This window comes from Littorina saxatilis, linkage group LG8 (assembly GCF_037325665.1).
Source record: "Littorina saxatilis isolate snail1 linkage group LG8, US_GU_Lsax_2.0, whole genome shotgun sequence".
In the NCBI taxonomy this organism is placed as follows: Eukaryota; Metazoa; Mollusca; class Gastropoda; order Littorinimorpha; family Littorinidae; genus Littorina; species Littorina saxatilis.
The window spans coordinates 12735967-12759753 of NC_090252.1; the positions used below are offsets into that span (position 1 = coordinate 12735967).

The 23787-nt window shown below is 42.6% G+C and overlaps 2 protein-coding genes across 2 annotated transcripts in view; one reads left to right on the forward strand and one right to left on the reverse strand.

Annotated features, from left to right (window-relative positions):
* LOC138972810 (multiple epidermal growth factor-like domains protein 6) overlaps positions 1 to 23787 on the forward strand; it is a gene marked incomplete at its 5' end in the record, with an annotated part of 348682 nt that overhangs the window by 188558 nt on the left and 136337 nt on the right. The window contains 3 exon segments of the mRNA XM_070345474.1: positions 4427 to 4564; positions 6533 to 6661; positions 19631 to 19711. Coding sequence (XP_070201575.1) covers positions 4427 to 4564; positions 6533 to 6661; positions 19631 to 19711 — 348 coding nt within the window.
* LOC138972813 (uncharacterized) overlaps positions 1 to 23787 on the reverse strand; it is a 178857-nt gene that overhangs the window by 11648 nt on the left and 143422 nt on the right. The gene's annotated exons all lie outside the window — the stretch shown is intronic.

The following is a 23787-nucleotide window of genomic DNA, read 5'->3' on the forward strand; positions in this document are numbered from 1 at the left end:
CACACACAGACACACGCATACACACACTCGCGCGCGCGCGTGTAAACTACGATTCCACATATAACTTATAAATAACTGAGCACATCACTATAAACTAGTTTATACATACTGACAGCCTTATTGTATGCAATATGGTTTTTTGTTGGGGGGGAGGAAATTAAGGCTGGTTAACTTCATACTGGAGACATGTGAGATTCATGCAGGATAAGCTGAGCAGCACGACAGTAGAGATAATTGAGTTTTTAAGAGTGAATATAACCTCAGCCATCCCGCAATGCCGAAGCAAACGTAATATGAGGCGAAAGAGCCTTAACGAGCATTTTCAGTGTGTCAGACTTCGCATAATGTTTAAGTTTTGACAACAAATATAAATTGTTTGATAACACTTTGCAGAGGTTCTTTGTGTGTTTGCCAATCATGTCTTCATCGACAGTTACACCAAGTATGCGATGTTCTTTACCTTGTTGTATTTTAGTTGTCCTTAAGGACGGTTGTAATTTCAGAGGACTTATCTGATGCTATTGTCTCGTGGTAATAACAATGCTTTTAGTGTGTGTCTGAGTGCAGTATCATGGCATTAGGTATGCACCATTTCGCAACTGTGTCCTGAGTGGTAATAACAATGCTTTTAGTCTGAGTGCAGTATCATGGCATTAGATATGCACCATTTCGAAATTTTGTCCTAAGTGGTAATAACAATGCTTTTAGTGTGTGTCTGAGTGCAGCATCATGGCATTATAATTATATGCACCATTTCGCAACTTTGTCCTGAGTGTCCTTGCGGGAAGAATTTACTGATTCCAACAAGGTACTACTGGTATGAATAGATAACTCGTCCACAAAGAACTCGCATTTGATACCAGCATCCGATACATGTACCGTAAAGTACATTATACACGCCAAGTATCGAGCAAACGCCCACCCCCTACTTTGGGTCAAAAACTGTGTGTAGGGTATGATACCTTGTAAACGCACATCCCCCACATTTGTTCCAAAGGAGTAAAACCTCTTAACAAACTACCGATGTATCATTCGAGTAAATAATGCAAAGATGCTGCCATGCAGTCATACCGTTGAGTGCATACATTTGCCACTGCAGTCTCTGGAGAGCCATGACAAAAGTGGACGACGATTCAAGAGACTCTCTGAGGTTCAAGAGGTCAACCTTGGGGGGATTTAAAGAGATTGAGATTTGCAATACGCCACTGTGTTTCACACGTGTCCTAACCGTTCCCCCCTCTCCGATTTTGCTAGATGACTTTGATTAGGACAACTAAACTGACTAGACCTTCAGTGTGTGCAAGTTTATGATTTTTGTTCAGTCACACTGCTGCTCGCAACGCTAAATATACGAAGCAGATCTTAAGTCATCATTGTCATTTGCAATATGACCAGCTGTTCTAAAACTATGACACAAAGGGAGTGTTGTGGTTAGTTTCCATGTTCCATTCTAGCGAGGCACTTGCTCACACGAACGTGACCGGCACGGTTGGTCTAGTGGTATGGCGTCCGCTCCGTGACCGAGAGGTCGTGGGTTCGAACCCCGGCCGGGTCATACCTAAGAGTAAGACTTTTAAATTGGCAATCTAGTGGCTGCTCCGCCTGGCGTCTGGCATTATGGGGTTAGTGCTAGGACTGGTTGGTCCGGTGTCAGAATAATGTGACTGGGTGAGACATGAAGCCTGTGTTGCGACTTCTGTCTTGTGTGTGGCGCACGTTAAATGTCAAAGCAGCACGTGACCGCCCTGATATGGCCCTTCGTGGTCGACTGGGCGTTAAGCAAACAAACAAACAAACAAACAAACAAACAAACAAACAAAGACGAACGTGTCTGTGTCAGAGAAAAAAAAATATATATAGGGTAGAGATCTTTTTGCACAGAAACAAATCCTACTATCATTCTCACAAGAAGTGATCAAATACCGCGCGCTATTTCTCACGAGGAACAGATTCTGCACAGAATACTATACCTAGTAAACGCCCACCTCCTACCTTTGAGCGAAGCTGGCGCATAAGAGTGGTGGACGTTTATACTCTAACCTTCAAGTCCAACGCATATCTTCTGATGAGATCATCCGCTTTTCGTCTGTCGCCACGGAGGTTTGATGGCTCGTTACCTGTTTCAGCCTGGCGCAATACTAGCCTATCTCCGGACTTGTTTGAAGGGAAGACACTGCAAGTAGCCACACCATTTGTTTCAGATGACACATCAACTTGTGCTATATGAAAATGGCGAAATTTGTGTCCAGAACGTGACACTTTAAAATCTTCACCTTTGTGCTGCACTAACCTCTTCTATTGTCACAAGAGACTCAGATTTGTACAAGGGAGAAAGTGCCAGGAAACGCCTTGGGACAATGGCTAGTTGTCGCAGTTTGCGGCTGCACTCTACCAAGGCATTATTTTCAGGCATACATCGGTGACTTTTCTGTGTGAATAGCAGGCTGGTAAAATCAACAAAAACAGTGTGACGTCACAGTTAACTGATGTCACAGTGAACAAACAACCACGTGACTACTACTTGACCCCAGGCAGCTTGTCTTGGTTAGCCACACAACAATACATCTTCAATTACAACAACAACAATCTTTGTTTTGACAATGTTCCTGAGATGTTAGTACCCGCTATTACGAGCTAGTCGTGTGACAGGGAGTTTTCTTGCACACGAGACTGTAGATGTTTCACGACGGCTTTAGCCGGAGTGAAACAGCAGCAGTCGAGTGTGCAAGAAAACTCTGTCACACGACTAGCTCGTAATGGCGATTATGTCTCACAGCTTCAACAGAGGAGAGAACAAACACGTTTTGCGTACTCACGCTTGATAAACCTAAACACAGGAGCAGCCATTGTGGAGAGATCTACTTTCTGACGAAAGTGACCGAACAACTATAAATGACGTCTCGGTATATGTGAATGACGTCACAGTCATCGTCACAGTCTGTATCTTTTGAAGCATCGCAATCTTCATGACGTCTTTCTGTGTCTGCATCCGCGAAATGTTTGTTCTTTCCGGGATCTTTGTCATCTATGTCTGAACTCTGTCCTTATAGTGTCAGACTAACAGGCCTCCTGAGCGAGCCACTTTCCAAGGGCAGCTAAATTCGCGTTTGGAAACAGTACTGTCGTCTGGGATGCCGTTTTCAGTATTCTGGGCGTTGAAGAATTTGTAAAGAGAAGAAACGATAACAGCAGGAGAAATAAAAGTCGTGTGTGCATTTTGTGGTTTTTGGGGGGACGATTTCGAGTTTGAATCCGTTCTTGCACATGGTCCAAAGCGTGTAACATACAATCTTGCACACGTTTGCTTTAGTAGTGGCAAAGAAGGAAAGCGTGTGACATTAACATTTGGCATTCGATATTCACCTGTTAAGAGATACTTCCAAACCATTGACATTTCCTTAAAATATTGTATTTTTGTCAATCTGGTACCTTTATGTATTGATTTTTTGTCAATCTTCTACCTTATTAATGTTCTTGTTTATCAAACTGTTACATGTAATTATAGATTGTTTGTCAATCTGTTGGACAGAAGCCAAGTATATGCCTGAATGTGGCCAGTATGTTACTTGCCATGGCGAATAGAAATGTTCATCTATATGCCTGAATGTGGCCAGTATGTTAATTGCCATGGCGAATAGAAATGTTCATCTACTCGCCGAGTGAGAGTAACGTTGCTTAACTTTTGCCCGACCGGGTTATCGACTACACACGGAAGACAGCGTGGGGCCGTGCAGACCCATGCTTCTCAAAGAAGAACAAATATGCATATCCTTCCCTAGACTCATGCTTTCCAAAGAAGCAAAAACGTGCATTAACTTCCGTAGACGCTGTGGTTTCCGCGATAAGTATTTAAAATTATTAATTATTAATTTAATTATTACCGTACGAACTAAAGCTTCTCAATAAAGGAAAAACGTGAATACCCTTCTGTAGACGTCGCGTAGACGTGTGGACCCACATTGTTATGTAATAATTTCGCTCCACGCGATTTGCTTATTAACTCCAAAATTAAACAGATCGTAGAAAATAATGTTTAGAGCCAATACCCGAAGGTTTGTGACTTCTCTCCCTAGTTTATATGTAAGCTCCTTCAGTTTGAGAAATATGATTCCGCACGGCCCAACGATGTCTTCCGTGTGTAGTCTAAATTTGACCTTTGTTTTTACTTCTCGCTGAAATGTAATGATATTTTAGGACATAAGAGCTGTTTAGGTGTCTGAGGCATTCTTAAAAGCTCATTAAAAACCTCCAACTGGTTAAAGGAGATTTGCAATTAAACTCCCATCTGAGTCCACACAGGCCCACGACGACAGGCGTAGGTTAAACAAATTGTACGTTTGGCTAGTAAAGTGTTCTCTCTGGCTCATAGTATTACATGTAGAGAAACACTAGCCAAAGGCGTGTTTATCACTTGTTGGACTTTCAGGGCTGAAAAAGGGCGAGTCTTGCTTTAGCGGTGGGCATCAGTGTCAGTCAGGGGCAACCTGCTTGCCTGGGAGTGGCGGAGGGATGGTGTGTCAATGCACGGTCAACCCCAATGTCGACCAGGCGTCAGCTGACTGCGGTAAGTGCTTTATAGGGTCCAGCTGCATGCCTGAGACAGATCACATGGTGGTGTGTCACTGTGCGGTAAGTGCATCATAGAGTCAAGGTGCATGCCTTATAGAGATCACATGGTGGTGTGTCACTGTGCGGTAAGTGCTTTATAGGGTCAAGGTGCATGCCTTATAGAGATCACATGGTGGTGTGTCACTGTGCGGTAAGTGCTTTATAGGGTCGAGCTGTATGCCTTAGAGAGATCACAGGGTGGTGTGTCACTGTGCGGTAAGTGCTTCATAGGGTCAAGGTGCATGCCTTATAGAGATCACAGGGTGGTGTGTCACTGTGCGGTAAGTGCTTCATAGGGTCGAGCTGCATGCCTCAGACAGACCACAGGGTGGTGTGTCACTGTGCGGTAAGTGCTTTATAGGGTCAAGGTGCATGCCTTAGAGAGATCACAGGGTGGTGTGTCACTGTGCGGTAAGTGCTTCATAGGGTCAAGGTGCATGCCTTATAGAGATCACAGGGTGGTGTGTCACTGTGCGGTAAGTGCTTCATAGGGTCGAGCTGCATGCCTCAGACAGACCACAGGGTGGTGTAACACTGTGCGTTAAGTGCTTTATATGGTCGAGCTGTATGCCTCAGAGAGATCACAGGGTGGTGTAACACTGTGCGTTAAGTGCTTTATATGGTCGAGCTGCATGCCTTAGAGAGATCACAGGGTGGTGTGTCACTGTGCGGTAAGTGCTTTATAGGGTCGAGCTGCATGCCTTGGAGAGATCACAGGGTGGTGTGTCACTGTGTGGTAAGTGCTTTATAGGGTCGAGCGGCATGCCTTGGAGAGATCACAGGGTGGTGTGTCACTGTGCGGTAAGTGCTTTATAGGGTCGAGCTGCATGCCTTGGAGAGATCACAGGGTGGTGTGTCACTGTGCGGTAAGTGCTTCATAGGGTCAAGCTGCATGCCTGAGAGATATCGCAGGGTGGTGTGTCACTGTGCGGTAAGTGCTTCATAGGGTCGAGCTGTATGCCTTAGACAGATCACAGGGTGGTGTGTCACTGTTCGGTAAGTGCGTCATAGGGTCAAGCTGCATGCATTATAGAGATCACCGGGTGGTGTGTCACTGTGCGGTAAGTGCTTAATATGGTCGAGCTGCATGCCTCACAGATCACATGGTGGTGTGTCACTGTGCGGTAAGTGCTTTATAGGGTCGAGCTGTATGCCTTAGAGAGATCACAGGGTGATGTATCACTGTGCGGTAAGTGCTTCATAGGGTCGAGCTGCATGCCAAAGAGAGATCACAGGGTGGTGTGTCACTGTGCGGAAAGTGCTTTATAGGGTCGAGCTGCATGCCAAAGACAGATCACAGGGTGCTGTGTCACTGTGCGGTAAGTGCGTCATAGGGTCAAGCTGCATGCATCAGAGAGATCACAGGGTGGTGTGTCACGGTGATTAACCGCATTAAGTTTTGTTTGGTTGGCACCACTGCAGGTATATATAGGCATGTGTGAGATAGTTGCGAGAAGCTTTATACTTGCAATGTACGACAAACAAACAAATCGTTCGTTTAGATATGCTGTGACCCCAGCACTGCATCTTTAAACTTTAAATTCACGCAAATATATGATCACAAATCAAGAATAGTCATACCCTTGCTCATTTAACTTGTAGCCACTGTGTAGCAGAAGTTAATCTTCAACTGAAACTTGTTTATTTGAATAGTTCAGATATTCTACAGCACTAGACAAACTGTCAAAATCAGCTGAGACTTTTCTTTGTTTGGTTTTTAACGTCGTTTTCACCGTTGAAGGTTATATGAGACTAGAAATGGTAGGAAAACAACTGACCTGAACTGACCATCCTGAAACGTGCGTTTATTTAGTTCTTGCACACATCCACTCTGTGAGATTGGGGAAAAACTACTGTAATGAAGAGGTCATTGGTGTACTGCGTTGAGCAAAGGGTGATCTCCCGGTTTGCCCTTGCCCTTCAGAGCCTCTGGCGAACGCCGTTGGAGGGAGCTGCACAACTATGTCATGCTCCGACCCCAACGCAATCTGCGAGAACGCTATATGCGTGTGTATCAACGGCACGACGTCCGAGAGCTCCAACTACACTTGTGGTGAGTGCACCTTCGGGCCTACGTCACAGTGAAACCCGTACCAGAGAATGTAGAGTACACGTGTACTCCACATTCTCTGTCCGTAATTGGTACACCGATGTTCCGTACATGAGCCATTCTCCAAAACTGGTTTACAAAGCGGGAATATGGCCCAAAAATAAAACTTGATTAATTTGAGTTGAATAAAAGAAAAACAAAACTTGACTAAATATAAAAAAACAAGTCGCGCAAGGCAAAATTACTACATTTACTCAAGCTGTCGAACTCACGGGATGACACTGAACGCACTGTATTTTTTCACCAAGACAGTACAGCTTCGTCAATCCCCCACGGGGGATAACCTGTCAAAGGCCGAACAGAAGCCGAAGGCCGCTCATGACACGTGTGAAGGCAAGTTTTGTCTGTTTTCTAGGTATTGTTTGATTTATGTCGGGATTTAAGGTAAGCTACTGATTCAGCGATGACTAAATTTGTTTCTCGATGCATAAAAAGTCAGGGAGCGATTGATATTTGCCCGTAAATAGCCTTCAAAGCTGAAAATGTCCGCGATCGAGCACCGGAAATGGCTGTTCGATGGGTTTTGCAAGTAGAAATGTGCTTTATTTCACCAAATCAGCTCGTATTTGGTGTGGGTACGGGATTCTAGAGGACGAAGGAGTCATAAGAGGTGCAAAGAAGTGCTATTTGGGAGTAGAATAAATCTTCCGAGACAGTAGACAAGAGAAGGTCATATTTGAGAGAAGCGCGTAGGCCGATTGTCTTTCCGACATCGGTTTGGTATATATATATATATATATTTTCTAATCCTACCGCGAACTGGATAGCAGACGCGGCACGACTGTTGCACCACACTTTGAAGTAATCCCACACTTTGAAGTAAATTACTTCAAAGTGTGGGGATGTGCCCCACACTTTGAAGTAAACCCATTTTTTACTCCAAAGTGTGGGGGGATCTTCCCACACTTTGAAGTAAACTCAGTTTTTACTTCAAAGTGTGGGGGGATCTTCCCACACTTTGAAGTAACTTACTTCAAAGCGTGGGACTTTTGCATCGCCTGTTTGAGCCTGATGATTTTGTCAAAAAAAATGGCAGTCTTTTGGATGAGTGAACAGAAAAAGTGAGCGAGCCAAGAAACATAGTGATGTTTGTTTTCAGGCTTTAAGCAATGTCCCATTGTTGAGTGTGACGAAAACTCGTGGTGACGATTTTAAAACATGTTGGGTCACGCATGGTCCAATCTTACATGGTCCAACATTACATGGTCCAACCTTACATGGTCCAACCTTACATGGTCCAACCTTACATGGTCCATATATATATATTATTGGACCATGTAAGATTGGACCATGTAAGATTGGACCATGTAAGATTGGACCATGTAAGGTTGGACCATGTAAGATTGGACCATGTAAGGTTGGACCATCTCAGGTTGCACCATGTAAGGTTGGACCATGTAATATTGGACCATGTAAGATTGGACCATGTAAGATTGGACCATGTAAGGTTGCACCATGTAAGATTGGACATGTAAGGTTGGACCATGTAAGATTGGACCATGTAAGGTTGGGACATATAAGGTTAGACCATGTAAGATTGGACCATGTAAGATTGGACCATGTAAGGTTGGACCATGTAAGGTTGGACCATATAAGATTGGACCATGTAAGGTTGGACCTTGTAAGGTTGGACCATGTTATATTGGACCATGCAAGGTTGGACCATGCAAGGTTGGACCATGCAAGGTTGGACCATGCAAGGTTGGACCATGTAAGGTTGGACCATGCAAGATTGGACCATGTAAGATTGGACCATGTAAGATTGGACCATGTAAGGTTGGACCATGTAAGGTTGGACCATGTCAGGTTGGACCATGTAAGGTTGGACCATGCGTGACCCAACATGTTTTAAAATCGTCACCACGAGTTTTCGTCACACTCAACAATGGGACATTGCTTAAAGGCACAGTAAGCCTCCCGTAAACCATCACAGAGCTCCCCGAGCGTCTAAATACAGTACAAGCATACTTCCATTTGAACGCTCACCGAACGGGAACATCCTGGCTGCTTTCTGTCGAGCGTGAGACATTTTCCAAGAATTTATTTCCGTGGACTTGGCCCTGAAGAACAATGGCGCCTCGTTTTTGCGCTTGACCTAACTTTTAAAATCTAAATAATAAATTGACAGCTTGTTACACAAACATTCTTTAATCATAAAAGAATTCGTTTTTCATCAAGACAAGATCAGAACAATTCGAAGTTGTGAAAGTTTAAAAAAAAGAAAAGCCCGGAAGCAGGGTCACGCAAGGGTCGTAGCAGACGACGGCCCGGTTTATCAGTGCAAATCGCCGTTCCTCTCAACAGTCAAAAGCCATCGCTAGAGTTCTTGTGAACCACAGCCGTTGTTTCGTGCATAAAAAACGTGCTATTGTAGATTAGCTCACGTCGAGTCGCATTCAAATGACTAACTATGACGACTGCATTGTGAAAAGGGGGAAAACTGGATCACACGGGTTCACGATGGCTCAGGGGTAAGATAAACCACGCAAAAATAAATTCTTTGAAAATTGTTCGCTCTTTACGGAGGGCACCTAGGATGTTCTCAATTGGTGAGTGTTTAAATGAAAGGGTGTTTGTACTGTGTGTAAAAGCCTGACCGTATCTGTGATGGTTTACGGGAGGCTTACTCTGCTAGCCTGATAACAAACATCCCTATGTTTCTTGGCTCGCTCACTTTTTCTGTTCACTCATCCAAAAGACTGCCATTTTTTTGACAAAATCATCAGGCTCAAACAGGCGATGCAAAAGTTCCACGCTTTGAAGTAAGTTACTTCAAAGTGTGGGAAGATCCCCCCACACTTTGAAGTAAAAACTGAGTTTACTTCAAAGTGTGGGAAGATCCCCCCACACTTTGAAGTAAAAACTGAGTTTACTTCAAAGTGTGGGAAGATCCCCCCACACTTTGAAGTAAAAACTGAGTTTACTTCAAAGTGTGGGAAGATCCCCCCACACTTTGAAGGTTTACTTCAAAGTGTGGGGCACATCCCCACACTTTGAAGTAATTTACTTCAAAGTGTGGGATTACTTCAATCAATCAATCAATGAGGCTTATATCGCGCATATTCCGTGGGTACAGTTCTAGGCGCTCTGCAGTGATGCCGTGTGAGATGAAATTTTATACGGCCAGTAATTGCAGTCATTTCGGCGCATATTTACCTTTCACGGCCTATTATTCCAAGTCACACAGGTAGACAATTATTAACTGTGCCTAAGCAATTTTTGCCATGAAAGACCCTTTTGTCAATCGTGGGATCTTTAACGTGCACACCCAATGTAGTGTACACGGGGGGGGGGGGGGGGGGGGGAGTTCGGACACCGTAGAGAGTCTGCACACACATTTGACTCTGAAATAAATTTCCGCCGAACCTGGGATCGAACTCACGCTGACAGCGGCCAACTGAATACAAATCCAGCGCGCTACCAACTGAGCTATATCCCCTTCAAAGTGTGGTGCAACAGTCGTGCCGCGTCTGCTATCCAGTTCGCGGTAGGATTAGAAAATATATATATATATACCAAACCGATGTCAAATACGAGCTGATTTGGTGAAATAAAGCACATTTCTACTTGCGAAACCCATCGAACAGCCATTAGGCTAAGCGAGAGAGTTCTCGTGATTGTTTTAATTAAAAAACTCATTCATAAAAACTAGAGACTAGGTTTCTGGTCAAAACGAATGATTAATCTGCTGTATCATTCGCTTGTCGGAAAGACAATCGGCCTACGCGCTTCTCTCAAATATGACCTTCTCTTGTCTACTGTCTCGGAAGATTTATTCTACTCCCAAATAGCACTTCTTTGCACCTCTTATGACTCCTTCGTCCTCTAGAATCCCGTACCCACACCAAATACGAGCTGATTTGGTGAAATAAAGCACATTTCTACTTGCAAAACCCATCGAACAGCCATTTCCGGTGCTCGATCGCGGACATTTTCAGCTTTGAAGGCTATTTACGGGCAAATATCAATCGCTCCCTGACTTTTTATGCATCGAGAAACAAATTTAGTCATCGCTGAATCAGTAGCTTACCTTAAATCCCGACATAAATCAAACAATTCCTAGAAAACAGACAAAACTTGCCTTCACACGTGTCATGAGCGGCCTTCGGCTTCTGTTCGGCCTTTGACAGGTTATCCCCCGTGATCCCCGCGTGAAGAAAATCGCTCACCTCCCACGTGCAAAACGTAGTGATATTGAAACGCCAGATTAGCGCGGTAGCGTATTGTGCTAAGCAGGAAAGCGCGCTTTTCTGTATTCTTGTTAACTTTCTAAGCTTGTTTTGAATCCAACCTATCATATATATATATATATCCCATGACCTCCCTTCTTTGTCTCTGTTACTTCAGTATGGGTATATATGTTGTATTTTTATAGCTCAATAAATACATCATGGACTCCAAAAAATATATGATAGTGCAGATTCCGATTTGGGCAAAGAACTACTTTCCTCCCGACCTTTGACCTTGCGCCAAACAAATAGATTGTAATACACTCTTAATTGTTTTGCTGCTAAAGATTTCTATCCGCAGTTTTATTAACCCGTGCATAACACTAGTTTGAACAGTCGAACACTATCACAATGCCCATGGCTTCAAACCAAAACAAAACAAGTCGCGTAAGGCGAAAATACAATATTTAGTCAAGTAGCTGTCGAACTCACAGAATGAAACTGAACGCAATGCCATTTTTCAGCAAGACCGTATACTCGTAGCATCGTCAGTCCACCGCTCATGGCAAAGGCAGTGAAATTGACAAGAAGAGTGGGGTAGTAGTTGCGCTAAGAAGGATAGCACGCTTTTCTGTACCTCTCTTTGTTTTAACTTTCTGAGCGTGTTTTTAATCCAAACATATCATATCTATATGTTTTTGGAATCAGGAACCGACAAGGAATAAGATGAAAGTGTTTTTAAATTGATTTGGACAATTTAATTTTGATAATAATTTTTATATATTTAATTTTCAGAGCTTGTTTTTAATCCGAGTATAACATATTTATATGTTTTTGGAATCAGCAAATGATGGAGAATAAGATAAACGTAAATTTTGATCGTTTTATAAATTTTTATTTTTGTTTACAATTTTCCGATTTTTAATGACCAAAGTCATTAATTAATTTTTAAGCCACCAAGCTGAAATGCAATACCGAAGTCCGGGCTTCGTCGAAGATTACTTGACCAAAATTTCAACCAATTTGGTTGAAAAATGAGGGCGTGACAGTGCCGCCTCAACTTTCACGAAACGCCGGATATGACGTCATCAAAGACATTTATCAAAAAACTGAGAAAAACGTTCGGGGATTTCATACCCAGGAACTCTCATGTCCAATTTCATAAAGATCGGTCCAGTAGTTTAGTCTGAATCGCTCTACACACACACACACACAGACAGACACACACACACACACACACACACACACACACACACACACACACACACACGCACATACACCACGACCCTCGTTTCGATTCCCCCTCGATGTTAAAATATTTAGTCAAAACTTGACTAAATATAAAAACGAGTACCCTCCCTTGCATCGAAGCAGACGACTGTTCGTGAGAGTCTGTCACAGTGTCGGTGTGGGAACTGACAGAAGCTAGGAGCACAGATAATAGAAGCCCTGTCACATGGACAAATCACACAATCAATACACATTTGGCTCATGTTTTAAATGACAGTTTCGAGTTTGTTAGTCAAACTCAAAGCAACAACACTGGTCTGGTGTCATGCGTAGCGGGACCCAGAAGCGTCCGTACTGCATGGTTTGGGGTGGCTTCGCTTCGTATCAAACATCAGCTGTTTCACGTGTTTTGCGAGCAAGTCTACTCTTTTGCCTGGCTCTGCAGTAAGTCCACATTGGCGATGAAGGTATCCAAGAACTTAACATGTGTGCATTTTTCCGTAATCCAGTCATATTCCTTCAAAATGCAATCAATCGGCGGTGACAGACTTGGTGTCAGCGCCAAATTGGTCCCGTTTCCTCACACCCATACCAGTTTAGGTTCATCCATGCAAACACACTCGCAAAACAGTTTATCACGTAGATACATTTCAAATAGGGAGCAAATGGTTAAATCTAAACCTACATATTTGTTCCCTAAAATGTGCTTCTCTGTCAATAAGCCTGATTGTATAATAATACGTTCGAGAAAAACAACGTGGAATCGATTCTGAATCGAATAAGCCAAATGGGTGCCAACCCGGTTTCGCCCGTTCTGCCGACCTGAAACGCAAAACAAAAGAATTGTGCGCTTCAACTAAATTGATTTCTATACGAATTCATTACATTCTTGCAACTTATGAACCTTTACTTAAAGCTTTTAAATAGTCAGAAAGTAGTGTTACCGCGTACTTATCGATGCACTCATTCGTTTTATTTTTTTCAGCGACGGTCACTTCGTTTAAGGTTGCAAAAGGGCCAAGTCTCGCTTGCATCAGTGTTTCACTCTCTACAGATCGCAACAGTGCCGCTAGTAGTCTACACTTTGTGTTTGATGGTAGAATGGGATATACAGATTACAACACTCGTGTTTTTTTATATGGCTTGTATTTCAGTCAAGACCCAGCGGGAATATCAATCGAGAGCCACTCGCCAGAGGCTCGTGTCTCCCGATGATATTCATCCACTGGGTCTTGACTGAAATACAAGCCATATAAAAAAACCACTCGTGTTGTAACCTATACATATATTACATTTTAATCGTAAGATTAATTAATCTAGTTTTGTTAATTGTGATCACATTCTAAGAGTAAACATAACATATGTATATATTTTTAGATTCAGAATGTGATGAAGAATACGATGCAATCAATTTTAAATCTGTTTGCGAAAAATCGATGTTACTGACAACTTTCATGAGCAAGCTCATTAATTAATTTTTAAGCCTTCAAGCTGAAATGCAATACCAAAGTCCGGGCATTGTTGAAAAGTACTTGACCAAAATGTCAACCAATTTGGTTGAAAAATGAAAGCGTGACAGTGCCGCCTCAACTTTCACGAAAAGCCGGATATGACGTCATCAAAGACATGTATAAAAAAAATGAAACAAACATTCTGGAGATACCATACTCAGGATATCTCATGTCAAGTTTTATGAAGATCGGTCCAGTAGTTTTCTCTGAATTGCTCTACACACACACACACACACACACACACACACACACACACACACACACACAAACACACACACACACACACACACACACACACACACACACACACACATACTCTCAAGATTTTTGTTTGTTGCATAATTACAAATATACATTTCCACGGGGCCTGCATCTTCCCCGGTAACATAGGGTGTGACTACGTACACTTCCAAAATGTTAACTGCACCTTCTTTTTTCGTGACATACGTCATTAATGCACGACAAATTGTGAGAAAAAACCGTCACGCATCTGTTTGGATGGGTGATTAACAAACCGGCAAACGTAGACATGTATGCTTTTCTTCGGTGGAATTGATGCTTGCTTCTAATGAAAACGGGCCGGGCTGTTACGTACAAATCACATGTGACACAAACAACCCTCTGAGACATAACATTCTTCCAAAGTGTTTCCTCGGTTGAATAAATGCATGTTCTGCATCCTCACGCTGCACTTATTGACATGAGCGCAAAATAAAAGAAAATAATTTGGTTACTGAGGTCCAAAACATCTAAGTGAGCGTGACAACATTCGATGCGTACGTAACCATACACAAAGGAAATAAAATCATTTGCACTGGAATGAACCGTTATCGTCCCACAAAGTAACTTTTCAACAAATCATCCAAAATCACTTGGTCGTATTGATTGACAGTAGCTTTCAAAATATATACCCAGCCTGTTCCCATTTTGTTTGACACCATTTTAGTTGATTTACCGACATGTTTTATAATATTGTAGATATCATAATACAAATTATAATTATGTCATTCATTTTGCTGTAGGTGCTTTTTCAAACATATGTGTGTCTAGATAAACATGGGGAAAGGTCTACTAACATTTGCTTCTGTCGAAATTTGGTTTTAAGTAAACAATCTAAGAAGTCAACAGCTTTGGATAATGATTCCAATACAAGAGCACAATACGTACTCTTTGTCAGACGAGTATTTGAAATCATTATGTGGCAATCATTAGCACAATTCTATTTGAGCACACCGCACTACATGCTTCAAAGGTCTCCATGATTACAAACCTCTTGCAAACGCCAGCATGCTCAAAAACACCAATAAGTCGCACAATGTTCAACAATAAACTATTGTCTCTACGAAAAATCTAGAGCTATGTAATCTGTGAAGTCTAAAAAAAGATCTTGCCTGAAGACACATCCCCCCCCCCCCCCCCACTCCCCATCCTCTCTCTCTCTCTCTCTCTCTCTCTCTCTCTCTCTCTCTCTCTCTCTCTCTCTCTCTCTCTCTCTCTCCGACTCTCTCTCTCTCTCTATCTCTCTCTCTCTGTCACTCTCTCTCTCTCTCTCTATCTCTCTCTCTATCTCTCTCTCTCTATCTCTCTCTCTCTCTTTCTCTGTCTCTCTCTCTGTGTCTCTCTCTCTCTATCTCACTCTCTCTCTGTCTCTCTCTCTGTCTGTCTCTCTCTCTCTCTGTCTCTCTTTCTTTCTCGCTCTATCTCTTGTAACACTTCTCCATATCGTCTGACGTGCCAGTGACACTTCGTAGCACATTGTTTAGAACTATATTGTGTAATTCGTAAACGATAAGGACTGTTTGCTTTTACTGGCAAAGCTGGAACATTCCCTCTACAACGTCCAGTGTGTGCGTATAATTGTGTCTGCTTCTGCGTATGTCTTAACATGTATAAGCATATGTCGTCATTTGCTTCAGCTGCTGGACTGAATATCGGTCACTTGAACATTGATCATCTTTTGAACAAAATTCCCGATTGCTGCGTGTTATTGTTGGCACCAGTTTAATGAACCAAAAGAAGAGATGGTTCTACCAAAAAAATAGATGCTTTCACCAAAAGAAAAGATGGCTTGAGTGACAAAGAATTAAAGTACCAAAAACAAATTTGATCCGCCAAAAGAATTGCTGTCTGAACAAAAAATAAAATAAACTGGCAAAAGCAAATATACTCAGGCAAAAGAAAATATAATCAGGCAAAAGATTGACTACTTCAGGCAAAAGGAAATAAAATATAGTTTCAACAAAAGAAATGGATAGTCATTCTCCAACACAGTAAAACACAGTGTGAGTGGTGGTCATTGTTTTGACTCACTGATTTCGCTTAAGCAGAGGTGATTTCTGATCACAAATTCAGCTGAATCAAGCAAGGACACAGATTATGTCAGTTGAAAATGGAATTTGAAGGCACACCGAGATTGCTGAAGCACTGACCACATCGCACACTGAAAATGTGGACAACAGCGTTTCAGTGGGCAACGTCACCAGCTTAGTCGCTGAAGACTGGGAACACGATCTTCGTGGGATCTTCAACCCTGGAAAAGGAGCTCAAGACTGTCATCCGAGAGACCGAAGAAAAGGTTGAATCATCGTCCTGGGCTGACTTCGAGGAGTATGCCACATGTCGGAGGTCGGTGTGGAAGATTACGATCGACGAAAACAATCAGTTTTTCCGGAGTTCCTCAAGTGCTACGTGTGGCATCATTCCATGGGCATGGAGATTCGTCTGGAGGGGACCAACCCCCCTGCCCAGGCCAAGACCATCCCGGGCCAATCGGGCAGAAGCAGCGAACGCGCGGGCGCACAAAGCTGTCGAGACCAGCGCTTATCAGGCAGTGAACACACTGATCTTGACTGCTCTGTACACTGATTTTATCATTATGATTATGATATGGAGTGACACTATTTAAACTTTATATTTTTTGCTGACAGTAGCTATTTTGTTGTTGAAATAATTAGTTTTTTGGTTGAGAATTCTTTTGCAAGTCTCATTTCTTTTTTTGGTAGAATCAATCGGTTTTTTTGCTAGAAGCATCTATTTTGTGGGTGGAAACATCCGATTTTTTGTTATAATATTTTTTGCTAACTAAGCAATTCTTTTGGTGAAAGCATCTATTCTTTTGGTGATTTAATTTATTGCTGTTATTAAATCAACATTCTCCCATAACCCATTTGTTTGGGATTTCAGAGACTAGGCTAGACTCACGCATCTATGATGATGTTGCGGATTCCTCATTATTCTGTAATCCGACGTGACAGTATGGAAGTACAACATACTGGTCTTGCTGCTTATGTCAATGATTCCATAGCAAAGTTTGTTAAGCGCAGGGCTGATCTGAAAGTGAACAATATTGAATGCCTTTGGCTCGAAATTTCGTATAAGAAATCAAATTCTTTTCTCCTCGGCTTTGTATATATAAATCCCGCATCACATTCAGCTTGGTCTGACGATTTTATTGATTTGATGGATAACATTAAATGTAATAATCGTAATGTATTGTTACTTGGTTATTTAAACATCGACTTGCATACAACTCAGACAGCCTGGCGCTCAGTAACGTCTCTCTTTGGATTCCATCAACTTGTGAACACCTCAACCAGATTGACTGATACAACATCAACGTTGATTGACCACATTTACACTAATAATACCTCCATGGTGTCAAACGTGAAAACTGTACCTTCAAGCATCAGTGACCATTGTTCAATATGTTGTTCTTGGTCGTTCAAGTTGCCTAAGCCGGTGCACAAGGGCCATACAACTATTGAAGCTTTAACAAGTTTGATGAAACCAAGTTCTTCTTTGATCTTATGTCAGCACCATTTTCCTCTGTGTTTAATCATGTTGTTGCTGACGAGGCATTAGGCGCCCTTTTATATATACTGTATCCTATAGTGGATAAGCATGCCCCACTACGTCACCACAGAGTGAAATATCCATATCTTCCCCCATGGTTGACGGAACGGATTATTGAAGCCATGTCCCTGCGTAATTTTTACAAAGCAAACAACATGAAGTCTGACTTTAAGAAACAAAGGAATAAAGTGACAGAATTAACACGTCAAGCAAAAGCAAATTATTTTAATAAACTAATCGAGGACAAGAAAGATATTGCAACAGTTTGGCGTGCTGTTAATAACATATATTATTAGGTAAATCTAAACAGAACTCAAATTGGTCTGCCTCAACCATCTCCCCTGAAGATTTTGATAACCATTTTTTTCCCTTGCCAATAGGCTAAATGAATCTGCAAAATGCGACAGTCCTGATTCTGATTCTCTCTCTCAAAATTACATGATTTTGTAATGACAAATGTAAACCAGACGATTTTTTTTTACTATTCCAGACATGGCAGTACATGAGGTAGGTAAGGCGCTAGAAGGCATTGGAAAAAAAATGCATGGGTCCTGACAAGATTCCTGCTTACTTGGTCAAATTAGCTCTACCATCATTATATTGTGGAGCCTTTCACCTATGTGTATAATATCTGCATAAAGCATAATACTGTACCTAGTTTATTAAAGAGAGCAAAAGTAATTCCACTCCATAAAGGTGGAAATGTTTCCGACCCAAATCATTTTAGACCCATTGCCTTATTACCCAATGTATCCAAACCATTGGAAAAACATATTCACAAACATTTGCTCGCGTACATAGAAAGCAGAAACCGTTTCCATCAATTTTAATCTGGTTTTCGAACAAATCACTCTTGTCACAGCGCCCTTACCACGCTATGCGACACCTGGTTGTCTGCAACAAACCGATCCGAAATCAGTAGTGCTGTGTTTCTTGACTTTAAAAAAGCGTTTGATCTTGTTGATCATTCAATTTTATTGAAGAAATTACAGTTGTATATCAGAAACAGTTCAGTGTGTAACTTTTTTGCTTCTTATTTATAGGACAAATCTCAATATTAACAGCGATTGTGTTTTCAGCGTAGCAATAGGGTCCGATATTTAGACGAGACAAGTAGGCTATAATGCCGACGAGTCGAAGACGAGTCGCATTATACTTGTTCGAGTCTAAATATCGGACCCTATTGCTACGCTGAAAACACAATAGCGATTATATAGCTGTTATGACCTTGATTTGTTGTTCCAAACTTACAAAATGACAGTTTTTGCGTCGATGCGTTGATCTCAGGTTTTGATAGCAGACAAACTTCTTACGCGCATCATGTTCGCGCAGACATGCACACCGCTACACGCTTTCTGACTTTGGAAGAAAAACTGACTCCAAGTGCATTCGACTTCACAACACAGTTGTTGAAACAGCTTTTTAAGTTGTCAGTGTATGCTGTTGTCGATAGAAACATCGCCGTGGTACAGATGGGTAAACCGGAATCATGCGTCGGCCATTTTTCTCAATATGCTTTTGGATATTGAGTAAAAATGGCCGACTTCCGCCGCATTATGCTTTGATGATCGGAAGAGACCATCCAATCACAGCCCCCGAATTCCCCCACGTGTTCATCAGAATAGCTATATATACTGTCCTAAACTGTAAAGTATCTACTGAGGAGACTGTGAAATGCGGGGTGCCTGAAGGGTCAGTGCTCAGGCCGATCTTGTTCTGTCTGTATATCAAAGATCAGCCACTGCACATTTCTGATACAACCAGTCCACTAGTGTGCTTGCGTCTTTTTTTCTTCTTTTTTTTTTACGACGTTGATTGTATTTAACGTAAGTAGCATATATGCGCATAGTAAAGGGTGCTCTTCCTTGCTGATGACAGCACTATTTCCGCAATGTTATTTTGACGTAGCTTTATAAATAACCACGCACATATACTTTCATGTCCACATGTCTATTGTTAGTGACAATTAGATTAGATTTGATCTTAATGAATTTGAATTTTAAGTGTGTGCGTGTGTGTGTGTGTTTGTGTGTGTGTGTGTGCGTGCGTGCGTGCGTGTGTGTGTGTGCATGTGTGTGTGTGTGTGTGTGGGTGTGTGTGTGTGTGTGTGTGTGTGTGTGTGTGTGTGTGTGTGTGTGTGTGTGTTTAAGGCTATGGCCCAGGCAAGGACTGCAGGAATAACACTAACGGTTGCAACTCGGGAACATTCTGCGACCGCACTGGATTGTGCCGTGAGTGTTAACAGGATATAATGGACCCCCACAAATTGTTAATAACCGCGCCTATTCAATTTGGCCTTGAGGTTGCATTTATGTCACCACACACAAGGAATACCTAAAATTAACGTTTGAGCGCTCTGTTATTTAAATTTTAAACGACTGTGTTTTGGGTAGCGTTTCATCAATGGGATTTCTCCACTTCTGTCGTCTTAGTCTCTGTTTTGATTTCCATTGCACTTTTCGCTTGTGAGAAGATCTCATATCTCACTCACTGTTGCAAGAGGTACAGCTGTTAAAGGGCAGCTGTCGGGTTGTGGCTCTCAAAATCTGTTCCTTAGAATGAGTTATCATGTAACTGAAACTATACTTAAAAGTTACTTGGTGATTTTGACAGCTTGATAACACAAGTCCGAAGACTTTAGACATGCTACAATGTATTTAATCGAAGAAAGTTTGCATTCTTGGCCGAGTCAATGCAGCCCGCTCGAAAATTACTTCCCTTGGACGCGTGACGTCAGCCGCGGAATCGGCCGGGTTGAACTGTGCTCTTTTTATGCCGTGTAATGGGCGCAATCGGGTTGTCTAGTCAAGCCCTCAAGCATACTTCACGGGTAGGTGAAGAGAAACTTAGGATGGGGTGACTTCTCCCAGGCCAAAATTTCGCAGTAAAAAACGGAGTTCATAACATGTCCTCCGTCCCCCTCCTGGTTTTGTTCCACTTGAACCCTGTTTTTCTTCAACTTATTGGCAGATATTGTCACGCGTCGAGGAACACAAACACACACACAAACACACTCACACACAGACACACACAGACACACACACACACACACACACAAACACACACACACACACGTGTTATCACACATATACACACACACACACACACACATACGTGTTATCACACACACACACACACACACACACACACACACACACACACACACACACACACACACACACACACACACACGATAACCATCACAAACACAGTTTGACAAATTCATCTTTGATTTTTTTGCGGCCGAACCCCCCTCCCCCATTTTCCACACTAGAGCCACTGTTTCATCTTTGTCTCCGTCTCTCTTCCCTTTATCTTATCTCGTCTATCTACTTGAGTGAGTAACTGAAGATGTATTATCATCATCTCTTTCCTAGATTTTCCCACCGACAGAGTTGGCTTTTGTCTTGAATTCAGTACCTCACACGTACACGCTAATTGGTGTGACACCTCAAGCGGACCTTCTTCATAAGTGTACAGTGTCTGCTGACAAGGGATACGAGGGTCTGTGGTTGAGCAACTTTATGGTTTAACCGGGTGGACTGGAGGAGTAGCAACAGCATGTGAACCACTTTTGAAATGACTTGTAAAGGTTGCAGTCGGTCAGATCAAAGAAGAGAAAATGTGAACGTGGGTCTTGAGAAGATATTACCATCCTAATACTTTACTTTACAAGTGCAAGAATCAATCACGCGTACAGCATTACAGATGTCCAGCTGTAGTCTACATTGTACTGTAAACTTCACAGCGGCCTTATCGGCTTCCTCGAGTGACGTCACAGCAAGGCTAACGCTGCGGCGTCTTTCTTGTGCTGACAGAGTTGTCGGTCGCGGATTTTGAGTCGTTTCGGCCTGCCAACTGCTTCGTTATATTGCGGATTGTGAGAACTAGCAGAAAGTTTCACGCATTTTAATGGTTTCAAACTAATGATGAAAGTGTCTTCTTCTGGACCAAATCAACAGTCTTTAGTTGAATCAACTCGGAAAACTCTTAAACGCGTTTTTGCACGCGGCTCCGCGCATTTTTGAGACCAGGCAACCCGACAGCTGCCCTTTAAATGTCCCAAAGAGCTACAGAGTAAAGTAAAGATTGAAATCTGGAAACGTTTGCTAGATTACAGGTTTGACTTCCTGAAACCGTTTTGACTCAACTGAGTAGTCTGAAGAGTCTTGGGGAGAAGTGTTAGGCCGACACGCCGTCCGTAGACAAAAACACGTAACGTTGAGGTTATATCAAATGTGTTTAAAGCTAGAGCTGTGAAACTTTGCACACCTTTAGGGTTTAATGATGTCCTGATATGACCCCAGTTTGGTAGACCCTCGTCAAATAATGGGGTCACAGAAAGGTCATGTTGTTTCATAAAAACTTAAGAAGAATATTTGTTTAAGCTATAGCCTCCAAATTTAACAGACTTGTAAACATCATCATCATCGTCGTCATCATCATCATCATCATCATCATCAGCATCAGCATCAGCATTATCATCATCATCACCACCATCATCATCATCATCATCATCATCACCATCGTCATCATCATCATCATCAGCAGCATCATCATCATTATCATCGTCAGCATCAGCATCATCATCATCATCATCATCATCATCATCATCATCATCATCACCATCATCACCATAATCATCATCATCATCATTATCGTCGTCGTCGTCGTCGTCATCATCATCATCATCATCATCATCATCATCATCTTCATCATCATCATCAGCAGCAGCAGCAGCAGCAGCAGCAGCAGCAGCAGCAGCAGCATACTCGGCATCGTCGTCATCATCATCATCATCATCATCATCATCATCATCATCATCATCATAAGCATCATCATCATCATCATAAGCATCATCATAAGCATAAGCATAAGCATAACAATAATGAAATGATAATAAGGCAGTCATTAAAGGATTTGCTTTTCTTGTTTCTCCTAAATTTGGAGTGTGTTGAGCATGAGGGTCGTGACGGTTTCTTTCTTTGGGATATTCTTAGGATTTGTTGTAATTACAATAATGAATACAGGTCGCGTTAGGATCAAGTTTGGGTGACTAAGTTGGAATTCAACGTTCTTTTGAACATTATTTTGATACATATAATGTGCCCCCCCCCCCCTTTTTATGACCATACACAATCTGAGAAAGTCAGGTCTGAAATAGGAGGGCGTCTTAAAATGGGGGTACATTTGCAGAGGTTACGAAGAGAAGATCTGAGAAAAGAGGGTCTCAACAGACATTTAGCCTGTCATGGGATAGGTGATGGTCTTTAAAAACGGAGTGAGTCTTTTATCAGAGGGTGGCGAGTCTAAACACGGAGGGAGACTTTTATCAGGGGGTGACGAGTCTAAACACGGAGGGAGTCTTTTATCAGGGGGTGGCGAGTCTTAACACGGAGAGAGACTTTTATCAGGGGGTGACGAGTCTAAACACGGAGGGAGACTTTTATCAGGGGGTTGCGAGTCTTAACACGGAGGGAGTCTTTTATCAGGGGGTGGCGAGTCTTAACACGGAGGGAGACTTTTATCAGGGGGTGTCGAGTCTTAACACGGAGGGAGACTTTTATCAGGAGGTGGCGAGTCTTCAAACTGAGGGAGACTTTTATCAGGGGGTGGCGAGTCTTAACACGGAGGGAGTCTTTTATCAGGGGATGGCGAGTCTTGACACGGAGGGAGACTTTTATCAGGGGGTGGCGAGTCTTAACACGGAGGGAGTCTTTTATCAAGGGGTGGCGAGTCTTAACACGGAGGGAGTCTTTTATCAGGGGGTGGCGAGTCTAAACACGGAGAGAGACTTTTATCAGGGGATGACGAGTCTAAACACGGAGGGAGACTTTTATCAGGGGGTGGCGAGTCTTAACACGGAGGGAGACTTTTATCAGGGGGTTGCGAGTCTTAACACGGAGGGAGACTTTTATCAGGGGGTTGCGAGTCTTAACACGGAGGGAGACTTGTATCAGGGGGTGGCGAGTCTTAACACGGAGGGAGCCTTTTATCAGGGGATGGCGAGTCTTAACACGGAGGGAGTCTTTTATCAAGGGGTGGCGAGTCTTAACACGGAGGGAGTCTTTTATCAGGGGGTGGCGAGTCTTAACACGGAGGGAGTCTTTTATCAAGGGGTGGCGAGTCTTAACACGGAGGGAGTCTTTTATCAGGGGGTGGCGAGTCTTAACACGGAGGGAGACTTTTATCAGGGGGTGGCGAGTCTTGAAACGGAGGGAGACTTTTATCAGGGGGTGGCGAGTCTTGAAACGGAGTGAGTCTTTTATCAGAGGGTGGCGAGTCTTAACACGGAGGGAGACTTTTA